General features: G+C 33.9%; 1 protein-coding gene across 3 annotated transcripts in view; it reads right to left on the minus strand.

Annotated features, from left to right (window-relative positions):
- The window catches only part of EAF2 (ELL associated factor 2), a 49067-nt gene that overhangs the window by 9120 nt on the left and 24855 nt on the right, over positions 1-15092 (minus strand). For 2 of the 3 annotated variants that reach the window (XM_013980937.2, XM_005654037.2), the window contains exon 5: positions 9754-10008. In XM_013980937.2, coding sequence (XP_013836391.1) covers positions 9754-10008 — 255 coding nt within the window. Of the gene's footprint in view, positions 1-8404; positions 8462-9753; positions 10009-15092 lie in introns of those variants that run through there. The other variant, XM_021070273.1, reaches the window with a different exon arrangement.

Here is a 15092-nt window from a genome sequence, read left to right on the forward strand (position 1 = left end):
GATTGAATGAATCATTTGGGTAGTAAATTACAATGGCTAAAAAATTCTTCTATTCTTAAACTACTCCACAATCAACAAAAGCCACAAATTTTAAAGTTAATACCTAATAATAAGAGGAATAGTTTTTAGACCAAATATAAGTTGTTATATGATACCTCAGTTTAATGCATGAACTCCAGAACTAATTTTACATCACTCAGTACATTTCTTTAGCAGATAAAGAAACCCGCTAATCACATAACCATTTTATCTTTTTCAAGGCTTGAGTTTTTACATATTATACAACAACTGTATGGCTTAAGAATGTTCAACTTGGAGTTCCCGTCGTGCCTCAGTGGTTAACAAATCTGACTAGGAACCATGAGGTTGTGGGTTTGATCCCTGGCCTCGCTCAGTGGGTTAAAGGATCTGGTGTTGCCGTGAGGAGCTCTGGTGTAGGTCACAGATGTGGCTTGGATGCCTCGTTGCTGTGGCTCTGGTGTAGGCCAGCAGCTACAGCTCCGATTAGATCCGTAGCCTGGGAACCTCCATATGCCGAGGGTGCAGCCCTAGAAAAAAACAAAAGACAAAAAGACAAAAAAAAAAAAAAGAATGTTCAACTTGATATGATACCTGTAAAATGAGTTTCTCAAATGACACAAACTCAAAAAAACGTCCTGAGTTCCACTTTTCTTTCAAACTTGTAATTATGACTTGGAAAAAAGAGTTTACCCATAGCAAATGCATTCAGATACATAAACCCATGCTTTTCTATGAGAGCAATGCTGCCCCCTAGGAAATGTACCTGAGGAGTTGCTCGTCCCAGGGATTTGCAAATTGCTAGCAGCATTTAATGGGAGGGGAATTTAGGAATGCTAAATGTCTAGCAATACAAGGATCAGTCTGGCAAATAAAGAACTCTTCCACATTCTACAAAACTTTTGAAAGGCCAGTGGGATATTCATGCACTTCTAAGACTTATCAATCTAAAGTCAAACTAATTTTTATAAACTAAAAGTATTCTTTTGTACCATTTAAAATCTCTGAAATTTACAAGGATCCAATTATCATGTAAAACTGAAAGAACACTTTACCTTTTTTGAAACTTTACAAAGATTTTTTTATTTGTTTTTGAAAACACAGTGATATCAGTGCTGCTCATTGTGTTTGTCAGTAATCAGCAGCTCAACACTTATCTGTGTATTCAATTCTATGAATATATGTGTATATGCCTTTCCAGTTCTTATTGTAACAAGTTAAATAAAATAAAAATTATTGACATATGAGCTGAATGTTGTCTTGCTTCTCTTAACCCCATATTTATTCACTAAAAGTAACTGCACTATAAACAATTATATGCCAACAAGTTTGACAATGTAGAAGGAATGGACCTTCTTGATTCAAAACTGAATCAAGAAGAAATAGATAATTTGAACAGATCAATCACTAGCAGTGAAATAGAATCTGTTACCAAAAAAAAAAAAAAAAAAAAAAAAAAATCCTACAAACAAAAGGCCAGGACCAGATGTCTTCACAGTGAATTCTACTGAACATACCAACATACAAATCATCTATCAATTTTACCAAACATACAGAATTTATTACAATCCTTCTCAAACTCCTCCAAAAGACTAAAGAAAAGGGAACAAAGACATTCTATGAAACCACCATCACCCTGATAATAAAACCATACAATGATACCACCAAAAAAAGAAAGTTACAGGCCAATATCTATAGATGCAGAAATTCTCAACAAAATAGTAGCAAACCAAATACAAAAATACATAAAAGAGATCATTCACCACAACCAAGTGGGATTCATCCCAAATTCATAAGGATGGTTCAATATAATCAATAATATATACCACATCATCAAAAGAAAAGACACAAATTACATCACACCTCAATAGATGCAGAAAAAGCATTTGATAAAATTCAACATCCATTCATGGTAAAAACTCTTATGAAAGTGGATATAGAGGGAACATATCTCAACACAATAAAACTATTTATGACAAACATACAACCAATATAATACTTGGCAGTGAAAAGCTGAAAGCCTTCCTGATAAAATCTGGAACAAGACAAGGATAACCATGCTCACCACTTCTATTCAACATAGTATGGGAAGTCTGAGCCACAGCAATCAGACATGGAAAAGAAATAAAAGGTATCCAAATTGAAAAGAAAGAGGTAACAATGTCACTATACACAGATGATATGATACTATATATAGAAAACCCCATTAGAAAAACTATTAGAACTGATAAATAAATTCAGCAAAGTAGCAGGATACAAGATTAACCTAAAGAAGTTGATTGCATTTCTTTACAATGAAATATAAGAGAGGGAATGTAAAAAAAAAAAATCCCTTTAAAAAATCACATTCAAAAAAATTAAAATCCTTAGGAATAAACCTGACCAAGGAGGTGAAAGACTTGTATGTTGAGAACTACAAAACATTAATAAAGGAAACCGAAGATGATTCAAAGAAATGGAAAGATATCTCATGCTCTTAGATTGGGAGAATTAATATTGTTAAAATGGCCATATTAACCAAAGCATTCTAGAGATTTAATTCCATCCCCATCAAATTGCTTGTGACATTCTTCACAGAATTACAAAAAAATCCTAAAATATATATGGAATCATAAAAGACCCAGAATTGCCAAAGCAATCCTGAGGGGGAAAAACAACAACAACAACAACAACAACAAAACAAAGCAGGAGGCATAACTTTCCCAGACTTCAGATAATATTACAAAGCAACAGTAATTAAAGGTGTGGTATTGGTACAAAAACGGACATATGGATCAGTGGACACAATAAAGAGCCTAGAAGTAAACCTAGACAGCCACAGTCAATTAATCTTTGACAAAGGAGATAAGAATATACAATGGAAAAAAGACAGTCTCTTCAGCAAATGGTGCTGGGAAAATAGGAAAATCCAATCAAAAATGGGCAGAAGACCTAAAGAGACATTTCTCCAAAGAACAGACGGCCAACAGGCCCATGAAAAGATGTTCAGCATCGCATCTAATTATTAGAGAAATGCAAATCAAAACTACCATGAAGCGTCACCTCACACTGGTCAGAGTGGCCATCACTAAAAAGTCTACAAATAAATGCTGGAGAGGGTGTGGAGAAAAGGGAATCTTCTTCACTATCGGTAGAAATTTAAGTTGGTACAGCCACTATGGAAAACAGTATTGAGGTTCCTCAAAAAACTAAAAATAGAGTTGCCGTATGATCCAGCAATTCCACCCTTTTGGGCATATATCCAGACAAAACTATAATTCAGGGAGTTCCCAATGTGCCTTAGCAGTAACGAACTCAACTAGCATCCATGAAGATGCAGGTTCTGGCCTCACTCAATGGGTTAAGGAGCCAGCGTTGCTGTGAGCTGCGATGTAGGTCACAGACATAGCCTGGATGTGGCATTGCTGTGGCTACGGCCAAGGCCAGCAGCTGTAGTTTCAATTCGACCCCTAATCTGGGAACTTCTATATGCCACAGATGCAGCCCTAAAAAGCAAAAAACAAAAACTATAATTCAAAAAGATACAGGCACCCCTATATTCATAGCAGCACTATTCACAATAGCCGAGACATGGAAACAACCTAAATGTCCACTCACAGATGAATGGATAAAGAAGATGTGGTACATATATACAATGGAATATTATGCATCAATCAGAAAGAACGAAATAATGTTGTTTGCAGCAACATGGAATGGATGGATTTATAAATTATCATACTAAGTAAAATAAGTCAGAAAGAGAAAGACAAATACCATATGACATCATTTATATGTGAAATCTAAAATATGAAACAAATGAACAAACAGAAACAGACTCAGAGACATAGAACAGACTTCTGGTTGCCAAAGCAGAAGGAAGGTTGGGGAAGATGGATTGGGAGTTTGAGGTTAGCAGGTGCAAATACTATAGACAGAGTGGATAAACAACAAGGTCCTACTATATAGCATAGGGAACTATATCAACACCCGGTGATAAACCATAATGGAAAAGAATATAAAAAAGAATGTATACATATTTATGACTGAATCACTTTGCTGTATACTAGAAACTAACACAAAATGGTAAATCAACTCTATGTCAATAAATAAATAAATAAAATTACTTTCCATTTAAAAAAAGGTAAGTGAAAATATATGGCACTTTATGTCTTCTGGGCATACCTGAACATTTACAAAGTAAAATATATATTACTGTAAATTATTTTTATTTTGTCTAAATATTACATTAATTATTTTCAAACATGTTACATGCCTAGATGATACTAAGCTATGAAATTCATCTTAGTAGAGTAAAGGGGATTTAAATATGTTATAAAAGAGGGTGTTGGAGTTCCCATTGTGGCTCAGTGGTTAACAAATCTGACTAGGAACCATGAGGTTGTGTGTTCAATCCCCGGCCTCACTCAGTGGGTTAAGGATCTAGAGTTGCCATGAGCTGTGGTGTAGGTTGCAGACGCGGCTCAGATCCTGTGTTGCTGTGGCTGTGGTGTAGGCTGGCAGCTATAGCTCCGATTAGACCCTTAGCCTGGGAAACTCCATATGCTGCAGGAGCGGCCTTAAAAAAAGACAAAAAAAAAAAAAAAAAAAAAAAAGAGGGTATTGAGTTGAGTCTGCTAAGGTTGAGATATGGGATGATTGCAGTACCAGTATAAAAGGGTTGATTTCCTCTTAAGAGCAAGCTTACAGTTGGACTAAAATATATCAGGAAAAGAAATTGGCTATTAAAAAAAAAAATCCCAAGTGGTTACTACTAGTATAACAAGATTGCTGCTGATTTTTTCATATCACTTTTTAATCTAAGATAGTGCTATATTCTTTTATTATTTCGATAGTTTGTTGACTCTCTTTGATCTTCTATGAAGATAATCACATTGTCTACAAATGAGGATCATTTTATTTCCTGTCTTCCAATTCTTATATTTCATTTATTTTATTTATTTTATTGCATTTGCTAGAGGCTTCAGTACAACACTGAATAGAAATCATATTAATACTCCTTGTCCTTTTCCTGACTTTAAAGAAGTGCTTCTAGAGGATTTATTAGTATAACATTGGTAGTAGTTTGAGGTTTTTTTGTAATTAACTTTCTAAAAGTTAAGAAAATTCCCTTATTTCCAGTAAAATACCTTCAGTAAAAGTTTTAAAATTAATAAACAATGACTTTAGTTCAAATACAAATTTGGCATAATGATATTATAGCTTTATTCCTATAATCTGTTAATGTTGTAAATTATATTTATATCATTCCAGATATATGAACATTTCTCACATTTCTGTGATGAACTTTATTTGGTAATGATTTAGCTTGTTTTAAGTACACTGGTTATTCAATTTGTTAATATCTTGTGTAGTAATTTTATATCCATGTTCATTTTTTAAAAAATTTTATTGAAGGATAGTTTAGAGTTGTGTTAATTTCTGTTATACAGCAAAGATACTCAGTTATATGTATTTTTGTATACTTTTTATTATGGTTTATTACAAGGTATTGAATATATTCCTCTGACCTATACATCAGGACCTTGTTTTTATCCATTCTATATATACTAATTTCATCTGCTAATCCCAAACTTCCAATCCTTCCTCCTCTACCCCTTTTCCCATTGGCAACCACAAGTCTGTTCTCTTTATCTATGAATCTGTTTCTGTTCTCCAGATATGTTCATTCATATCTTTTTTTTTCCTTTCTTTTTACAGCTGCATCTGTGGCATATGGAAGATCCTGGGCCAGGGGTAGAATCGGATCTTCAGCTGTGGCCTATGCCACAGCCATGGCAACATTAGATCTGAGCCACATCTGCAACCTATGCCATGGCTTACAGCTGGATCCTTAATCCACTGAGCCAGGCCAGGGACTGAACCCCATCCTTACAGAGGCAATGCCAGGTCTTTAACCTGCAGAGCCATGATGGGAGCTCCTGTATCATATTTTAGATGCTACATATAAGTGATATCAAATGGTATTTCTCTTTCTGTCTTACTTTGCTTAGTTGCACTCATGTCACTAAGTGGAATTGGTCTATAATGCTTTTCTGTCTTGTCCTTGTTCAGTTTTGATATTTAGATTATCCTATAATTATAAAAAGAATTGAGTTGCTTCTTCTACTTTTCTATTTTCTCGAACAGTTTGCAGAAGATAAGAATTACTTGTAAACTGCAATATTTGGAATGGATGGGCAATGAACTTCTACAGCACAGGGAACTATATGTGATTGGATCACTTTAGTATAAAACAGAAATTGAAGAAACACTATAAATCAACTATAATTTTAAAAAGGAATTATTTTTCCCTTGAAGAGTCGTTAAAATTCATCTTAAAATTATCTTCAGTTTTCTAGCATCTTGAGGATGTAGAGATAGGGTAAAGGAGGAAGAAACGTTGTTATTGGTTTCTTCAGACTTTCCATTTCTTTTTGAGTCAGATTTGGTAAATTATACTTTTTTTTCTAAAACGCCATCCATTTTTATTTACTGACATAAAATTTTTGTAAAGTTTTCATAATTAAAAAAATATTATAAGTTAACCACTTTTTCATTCCTAGTATTTTTGTGCTGTTTTCTTTCTTTCTTTCCTTCTTTTTTTTTTTCATTAGCCCTGGTTAAAGGTTGGTCTTCTTTATCAGTTTTCCAAGAAATAACTTTTAGCTTTGTTGATCCTCTAATTTTTTTGTTATCTATTACACTAATTTTATTAATTTTGTTTTGTTTTTTACTTTTTAGGGCCACATCCATGGCATATGGAAGTTCTAAGGTCGAATTGGAACCAGCCTATGCCACGCCACAGCAACTCAGGATCTGACCTACACCACAGCTCACGGCAATGCTGGAGCCCCAACCCAATGAGCGAGGCTAGGAATCAAACCATCATCCTCATGGATACTAGTTGGGTTCGTTTCCGCTGCGCCACAACAGGAACTCCACACTAATTTCAATTCTAATCTATACCACTTTCTTTCACTGTTTTAAGATGTTATTGTTCTCCTAATTTCTCAAGGTGACACTTTCACTCATTTCTCTTCTTTTTTTTTTTGCCTTTTTTTTAAAGGGCTGTACCAGCGGCATATGGAGATTCCCAGGCTAGGGGTCCATGTGGCCTATGCCACAGCCACAGCAACATCAGAATCCAAGTCATGTCTGCAATCTACACCACAGCTCACAGCAACACCAGATCCTTAACATACTGAGGAGGCCAGGGATTGAACCCGCAACCTCAAGGTCCCTAGTTGGATTCGTTTTGTTGCACTAGGATGGGAACTCTCACTCATTTAATTATTTTCAATTTTTTTAAAAAAAAGAATATTTTGAGGCTGTAAATCTCCCTATAAGTAGCAATTTGTCTATACCCCAAAACTGCTGAGATATTTTTGATATTGCATAATTATAAATATTTTCTAATTTCACTGTAATTTCCCTTTAACATGTAAGTCACTAGGTATGTGCTCTGAAGTTTCTAAGTGTGCATTTTCAACTTTTTTCTTATTTATATTCTCACTGTATTGTCATATGATATGATCAATAAAATATGAATTCTTCTAAATGTGTTATTTCTTTGTCCTAGTTGAAAGTAACTTCTGTAAATGTCACATATATAAGTCTCAAAAGTTTTTCAGACTGTGATAGTCTACATATTTATTATTAGAACAGGCATGTTAATTGTGTTCTTCAAAGATTTTATAACTTTAATAAATTTTGTCTGCTTGATTACGGACGCATTAATCTACCAGTATGATAGACTTTTCAATTTTTCCTACTTCTGTCAATTTTTGTGTTACGTATACACACACACATATGTAACTACATATTTTAATATATTTTACATCCATTGCAAAGGTATATTTTATGGGCAGACAAATTCATAGCTGTTTATCCTCCTGGTAAATTGAACCCTTATCATTATTTGGCCATTCAAGAAATCAGATGCTACAATTTCACCTCTCAAGTTAGGAATAGCAACACTAAAGACATAAATAACTGGAAGTTCAAAAGCCCTTTCCTGGTCCTTAATTAACTCACAGTTTTACACTAACTCTCTACAACCTATCATTGGCTCCTTCCTTATTCAGTTATGTTATTTGGCTAGAACAAGTCAGTCTTTCCTAGCTATTTACCTTATCATTATTAATTAACACAGGGATGTTAGTTTTAAACATACAGAAAGTACTATTCTCCCCCAGAAAGTATCAACCTACATGTCCATTAAAAATAATTTACTCAGGAGTTCCCAACATGGCGCAGCAGGAATGAATTCGACTAGGAACCATGAGGTTGTAGGTTCGATTCCTGACCTCGTTCAGTTGGTTAAGGATCCGGTGTTGCCATAAGCTGTGGTGTAGGTTGCAGATACAGCTCGGATCATATGGTGCTAAGGCTGTGGTGTAGGCCGGCAACTGCAGCTCTGATTATACCCCTAGCCTGGGAACCTCCATATGCTGTGAATGAAGCCCTAAAAAGCCAAAAAAAAAAAAAAATTAAGAAAATAAAATAAAATTTCAAAAGAAGAGTTTACTGAGCATCTGCTATATATCAGGAACTGTGCCAGGTGCTAGAATTTGATGATAAGCAAAAATAAACAAGATCACTGTTCTTCTGGATCTTATACTTTAGAAGTGAGAAAATCATAAAAATATAAATTTATAAATGATAATTGATATAAAGAATATATAGTTCTGAAGATCTACAACAATAGGATTTGACCTTGTCAGAAAGGCTTTCTTGGTAAAGTAAACCTTGAACTGTAATCTAAAGGAAAACAAGTTAACTACATAAAAAGAAGAAAATGTTTCTGGATGAAGGGACAGTACATGAAGAGCCTCTGAGTCAGGTGAAAGTATTGAGTATGGTGACAAAGAGAAGACAAATGTTGCTAGAACAGAAAGAGCAAGAGTATTACGTTAAAAATATTTTGTTTCTATCCTTAAAAGATATTATACGCTATTGAAAAGTTTAAAGTAGGAGAGACAAATTATATTTGAATTATGAAAGTATGGATGCAATGTACTTAGTGGATAAAAAATGAGTTTGAGTAGATAAGGGGTGAACCTGATAGGAAATCATTGCATAGTTAAAGTAATAAATAACGGTTAGGTTTCACTAGTGTGATAGTGGTAGAGTTGTAGAGAAGTAGATCAATCTGAGAATAAGGAGGTAAAATAAACAAGATGGCGAAGGATTGACTGTACTATAAAGAGGGAGAGGAAGTCAATCCTAGAATAAAATCAGGCTCCTGCTTTGCATAGCTAGGTAAATTCTGACTTTCGTTAGGCACACAGTTAGCCAAAGATTATAAATTTATTTTTGATAAAGTGAATTTGAAATGCCATTGAATATGAGATGATATTGGACTTATGTCTCTGGAGCTCAGAGGTTTAGGTCAGAGATACAAATTTATAAGTTATCTGTACATAAGAATTGACTGCAGAAAAATATGGAGGAAAGCATATGGAATAAGAAAAAAGGACCTAGAATTAAGCCTTGAAGAACTCCAGCTCTAGAGACTGTGTGAAATATTATAAACCAGAAAAGAAGAGACAGAAAAGCATCTAGAAAGACGAGAAAAACCAGAAAGGCATTCTGTCACAGAGGCGAAAGAAAATGAATAATTCAATAAGAAGGTAATGGTTAAGACTGTCAGATGAATAAAAGAAGTCTTTCTCTTGATCCAAATTTTAAAGCATGATCAGTATGGATCCACTGTGAATTCTACTTTTCCGATTACTCATGCTTATGTATACTTACTTAAAGTATTCATCATAAGGCCATTGTCATAATATTTATTTCGACTGGCATCAATCTCAGGAGTCCTGCACTGTGGCATGGCAGACATGGTAGGATGTTCCGAGATATAATTCCCTGGATCAGGAGAGGATCTGCACTCTTCGGCTTCTGAATCACTGGAACTATCCTCACTACTTGAAGATGATGAACTTTTGGAATCCGATGAACTATCGCAACTACTCATCTGGTCCATTAGACTAGCTTCTGCCTTCAGTTCTGAAAATAAAATAGAAGTCAATAGGTTAAATCAATAACATTAACTGTAAGTATTAAATAAATATAATAAAATTTGAATGTGTTAGTTTCTAATAAACCGTTGATGAGGAATAAATAAGACTAAACATATATTTACATTTAAAAAGCTTCTTTCCTACTCAAAATGAAAAGGAAAATCCCTCTTTCTACTCTCTCCTCAAATTCCTTTAATACTACTCCCCAGGAATAATCACTCCTAACACTTTCTTGTGACCGTATATGTTTTCAAATTCTGCTTGGAAACTGGCATTTTAGATTTTGACACCCAATTCATCTATTATTGGAGCTCAAGTGTGCTCTTTGTTACCACCCAACCAAGATTTTTTTAAAATGGCAGCTTTTCTAGCAAAAGTTGCATCTCTGGACTCAAACCTTTCTTTCCCAGCTCTTCTCTGGTAGTACTTCTTTCTCCTTGTCCAATTTATGGACAACATACACACATAGTCCACAGACTTCCCCACCAAAATAAAAGAAAAAATCTCCTTTACCATCAAGCCAAGCCACATTCAATGTTGGGATTGTGAAAAGTATAAGACATAGGCAATATCTAAATTTGAACACTACATTTACTTATACCTTTATACTTAAATACACACGTAATTCAAATAAAATATAAAAGAGAATGTGAACATTTTAAATTGTAAAAATTAAAATCTATATTGATAGAAACCATCCTCTAATTCTTTTCATTCCTCAATACATGTAATGCAACACTACATACACAGACGAATTTTATCAGCTTTATTGAAGTATAATTGGCAAAAATTTTTCATATACTGAATGTATATAACTTAGCGTTTTGATGTACATATACACTGTAAAATGATTACCATAATCAAGTTACTTAACACATAACCTCACATTAGTTACCATTGTGTGTGTGTGTGTGTGTGTGTGTGTGTGTGTGTGTGTTTTGGTGGGAACATGTGTCCAAGTTAGCCTGATGTTGCTGGATACACCTTTGAATATGGGGGAAGAATGAACCTATCTGAAATGCCTTCTGTAGGTAACTTGGGGGTCGAGACATGTTGGGCCTGAACTGCCATCTTCTGGGAGGGAGAGATTATAAGATGCCCTGACCATACTGTTCCCCTAGTCCTTCCTGGGGTCCCTAACCAGATTACCTTCCTCTTTCAAACTTTAAGGGTTCTCCCTTGGTTGTCTCTGTGTTATTTCCAAGGTTTATAGTTTCATGTAGTTGGGAGAAGCATAAATAGATAAGTCTATGCCATCTTGTCCCACAATACATTTTAAGAGGTTGAATTTATACAGAGTATTTTATCTACCAAAACAAAGCAAAAGTAAAAATTTCATAAATTGAACCTAGATAATTTCCAAGTATTTGCACACTTCTAAAAAACCCATGGTTCAAAGAAGAAATCAAAAAGATTTTAGAAAATACTTCTAAAGGAATGAAAATGAAAAACACAATTTATCCAAATCTGTGGAATACAACTAAAGTAGAAAAAAATAATGTATTGGGGAAATAAAAAAAGTACAGTCTGAAGAGAAATTTAAAAACTTAAGTGATTATATTGGGGAAAAGAGAAGATCTCAATTAAATGAGCTAAGCTGTACCTTAAGAAGATAGAGAAGGAAGAGCAAATTAAAACTTAAGTAGAAGGAAAAAAAACAGTAAAAGCCAAAAACAAGACAACAGAAAAAATAGTGAAAATAAATGAAACCAAAAGCTGATTGTCTGAAATAAATACTGTTTATAAAACTCAACCAGGTTCATCAGGAAAAAAAGATACTAGACATAAATTATTAATATCAGAAGTGAAAGAGGTGACAACACTATAGATCCTACAACATTAAATGAATAGGAAAGAACACTGTGAACTACTTTATGACCATAAACGCAACAAATTAGATGAAATGGATCAATTCTTTGAAAGCACAAACTAACTCAAGTTAGCTCAAGAACAAACAGAAAACCTAGATACCCCTAAATAATCTTAAAAAAACTGAGTTGCAGTTACAGCACTCCCATATCCCACACATAAATCTCCAGTCACAAATGACTTCACTAGTGAATTCTATCAGTCATTTAAGGAAGAAATTATACCAGTTTGATACAAATTCTTCTGCATAATTAAAGAAGAAAAAACACTTCCCAACTCATTCCTTAGGGCCAGAATTACTTATATAAAACACAATAAAGACATTACCAAAAAAAGCAAACAAATTAATATTCTTATAAACAAAGATGCAAAAATTTTAAACAAAATTTTAGTAACTCTAATTTAATCATATATAATAGCAGTTTTCAACCAGGTATGAATTTGTCATCCAGGGAGAAATCTGGCCATGTCTGGAGACATCTTTGGTTACCACAGCTGGCGGCAAGTGGTGAAGGCAGAGATATTGGTAAACATCATACAACACACAAAGACAACCCAGGGCAAAAAATCATCCAACTCCAAATTCCAATGTTGCTGAGGCTGAGAAATGTTAATATATTGAAAGGACAATACATCATGACTAAGTGGGGTTTTCCAAGGATAACAAACTTTCAAAAATCGATCAATATAATGCACCATATTAAAAACTAAAAAATAAAAGCCATCTCAAAATAGCAGAAATTTCAACAGTGATTCTTCATAAAAACTCTCAGCAAAATATAAATAGAATTTAACCTGATAAAGGACATCTTGGAGGAGTTCCCAATGTGGTACAGCAGAAATGAATCCAACTAGTATCCAGGAGGATGTGGGTTTGATCCCTGGCCTCGCTCAGTGGCTCGGACCCCGTGTTGCTTATTTGCTATTCTGAAAATAAATTCATTTGTATCCTTTTATTCCACATATAAGTGATATCACATGACATATGGCTGTGGTGTAGGCTGCCAGCTATAGCTCTGATTTGACCCCTAACCTAGGAACTTTCATATGTGACAGGTGCAGCCCTAAAAAGACAAAAAAAAAAAAAAAAAAAAAAGACTATATAAAGAATTCCTAAAACTCTAATAAGAAAATAAATAATTCATTGTTTAAATGGGCAAAAGATTTGAATAGACATTGTGCCTGAAGAAAATATTGTGATGGCAAATAAGGACATGAAAAGATATTTAACATCATTAGTCATTAGGGAAATACAAATTGAAACCACAATGAAATACCACCCTATACACCTTATTAAAACTGCTCCAAGCACTGACAAAGATATAGAGGAACTAGATCTCTCATATACTCTGGTAGGGATGTAAAATAGTACAACAGTTGGACAACAGTTTGGCAGTTGCAAAAAAAGTTAAATATACATGCACCATATCATCCAGCTATTTCACTTTTACGTATTTACTAAAGAAAGAAGAAAATATTTGTTTTTTCAAAGACTTGTATGTGATGTTCATAGCAACTTTATTTGTAAAAGCCCCAAACTGGAAACAACCCAAAGGTCTGCCTCTGGGTTGAGCAGATAAACAAATAGTTGTATATCCTTAAAGTAAATTACTACTTGGCAATAAAAAGGAATGAACTACTGATACATGCTTCAATAATGAATGAGTCTTCCTGTTCTGCAAATAAATAGATTTGTATCCTTTTATTCCACATATAAGATGTTTTTATTTTTCTGTGTTACTTAATTCATTTCATATGACAATCTCTAGGTCCATCCATGCTGCTGCAAATGGCATTATTTCATTCTTTTTATGGCTAAGTAATATTCCATTCTGTACATATGTACCATATCTTCTTTATCCTCTACTCTGTCAACAGACATTTAGGTTGCTTCCATGTCTTGGCTATTTTTGAATTACAGTTTTCTCTGGAAAGATGCCCAGGAGTGGGATTGCTTGATCATACAGTGGTTCTATCTTTAATTTTTTCAGGAATCTCCATATACTACTTTTCATAATGGTTGTAACAATTTACATTTCCGCCAACAGATAATGGCCATTCTGACTGGTGTAAAGTGACACCTCATCATAGTTTTGATTTGTATTTCTAATAATTAGCGACGCTGAGCATCTTTTCATATTTTTTGGCCATCTGTATGTATTCTTTAGAGAAATGTTTATTTAGATCTTCTGCACATTTTTTGATTGGGTTGTTTTTTTGATATTGACCTAAATGAGCAGTTCATATATTTTGGAGATTAATCCCTTGACAGTTACTTCATTGACAAATATTTTCTCCCATTCTGTGGGTTGTCTTTTAATTTTGTTTCCTTTGCTGTGCTAAAAATTTTTAAGTTTAATTAGCTCCCATTTGTTTATTTTTGCTTTTATTTTCATTACTGTAGGGGGTGAATCAAAGATACTGCTGTGGTTTATGTCAGAGTATTCTGCCTATGTTCTTTTCTAAGAGTTTTATAGTATCCAGTCCTATCTTTAGGTCTTTGATCCACTTTGATAACCCAAGGCAATCTACAGATTCAAAGTAATCCCTATCAAATTTCCAATGCATTCTTCATGGAACTAGAACAAAATTTTTAAAATTTATATGGAAACACAAAAGACCCAAAATAGCCAAAGTAATATTGAAAAAGAAAAATGCAACTGGAGGAATCAGGCTCCCTGACCTTAGACTATAGTACAAAGCTACAATAATTAAAATTATATGGTACTAACATAAAAACAGAAATAAAGATCAGTGGAACAGAATAGAAAGCCCAGAAATAAACCCACACATCTATGGTCAACTAATCTACAACAAAAGAGGCAATGCAAGAATATACAATGGAGAAAACTGAAAGTCTCTTCAATAAGTGGTGCCAGGAAAAATGGATAGCTACATGAAAAAGAATGAAATTAGAACACTCTCTAACACCATACACAAAAATAAACTCAAAATGGAGTAAGAACATTCTGAATAGCATTGAGAACTTTCTCTAGATACTCATGTTGCAACAGAACAAAGGGTGGGGGAAAAAATGTAATTGTAATGTATACATGTAAGGATAACCTGACCCCCTTGATGTACAGTGGGAAAATAAAAAAAGTATAAAAAAAAAAGAACATTCTCATACATGATTTACTGTCAAAGAACCAAAATTACAAAAATGTTTAGAATTTATAATGTAAGTGCTACTCATTTACT

This window comes from Sus scrofa, chromosome 13 (genome assembly GCF_000003025.6).
Source record: "Sus scrofa isolate TJ Tabasco breed Duroc chromosome 13, Sscrofa11.1, whole genome shotgun sequence".
Classification (NCBI taxonomy): domain Eukaryota; kingdom Metazoa; phylum Chordata; class Mammalia; order Artiodactyla; family Suidae; genus Sus; species Sus scrofa.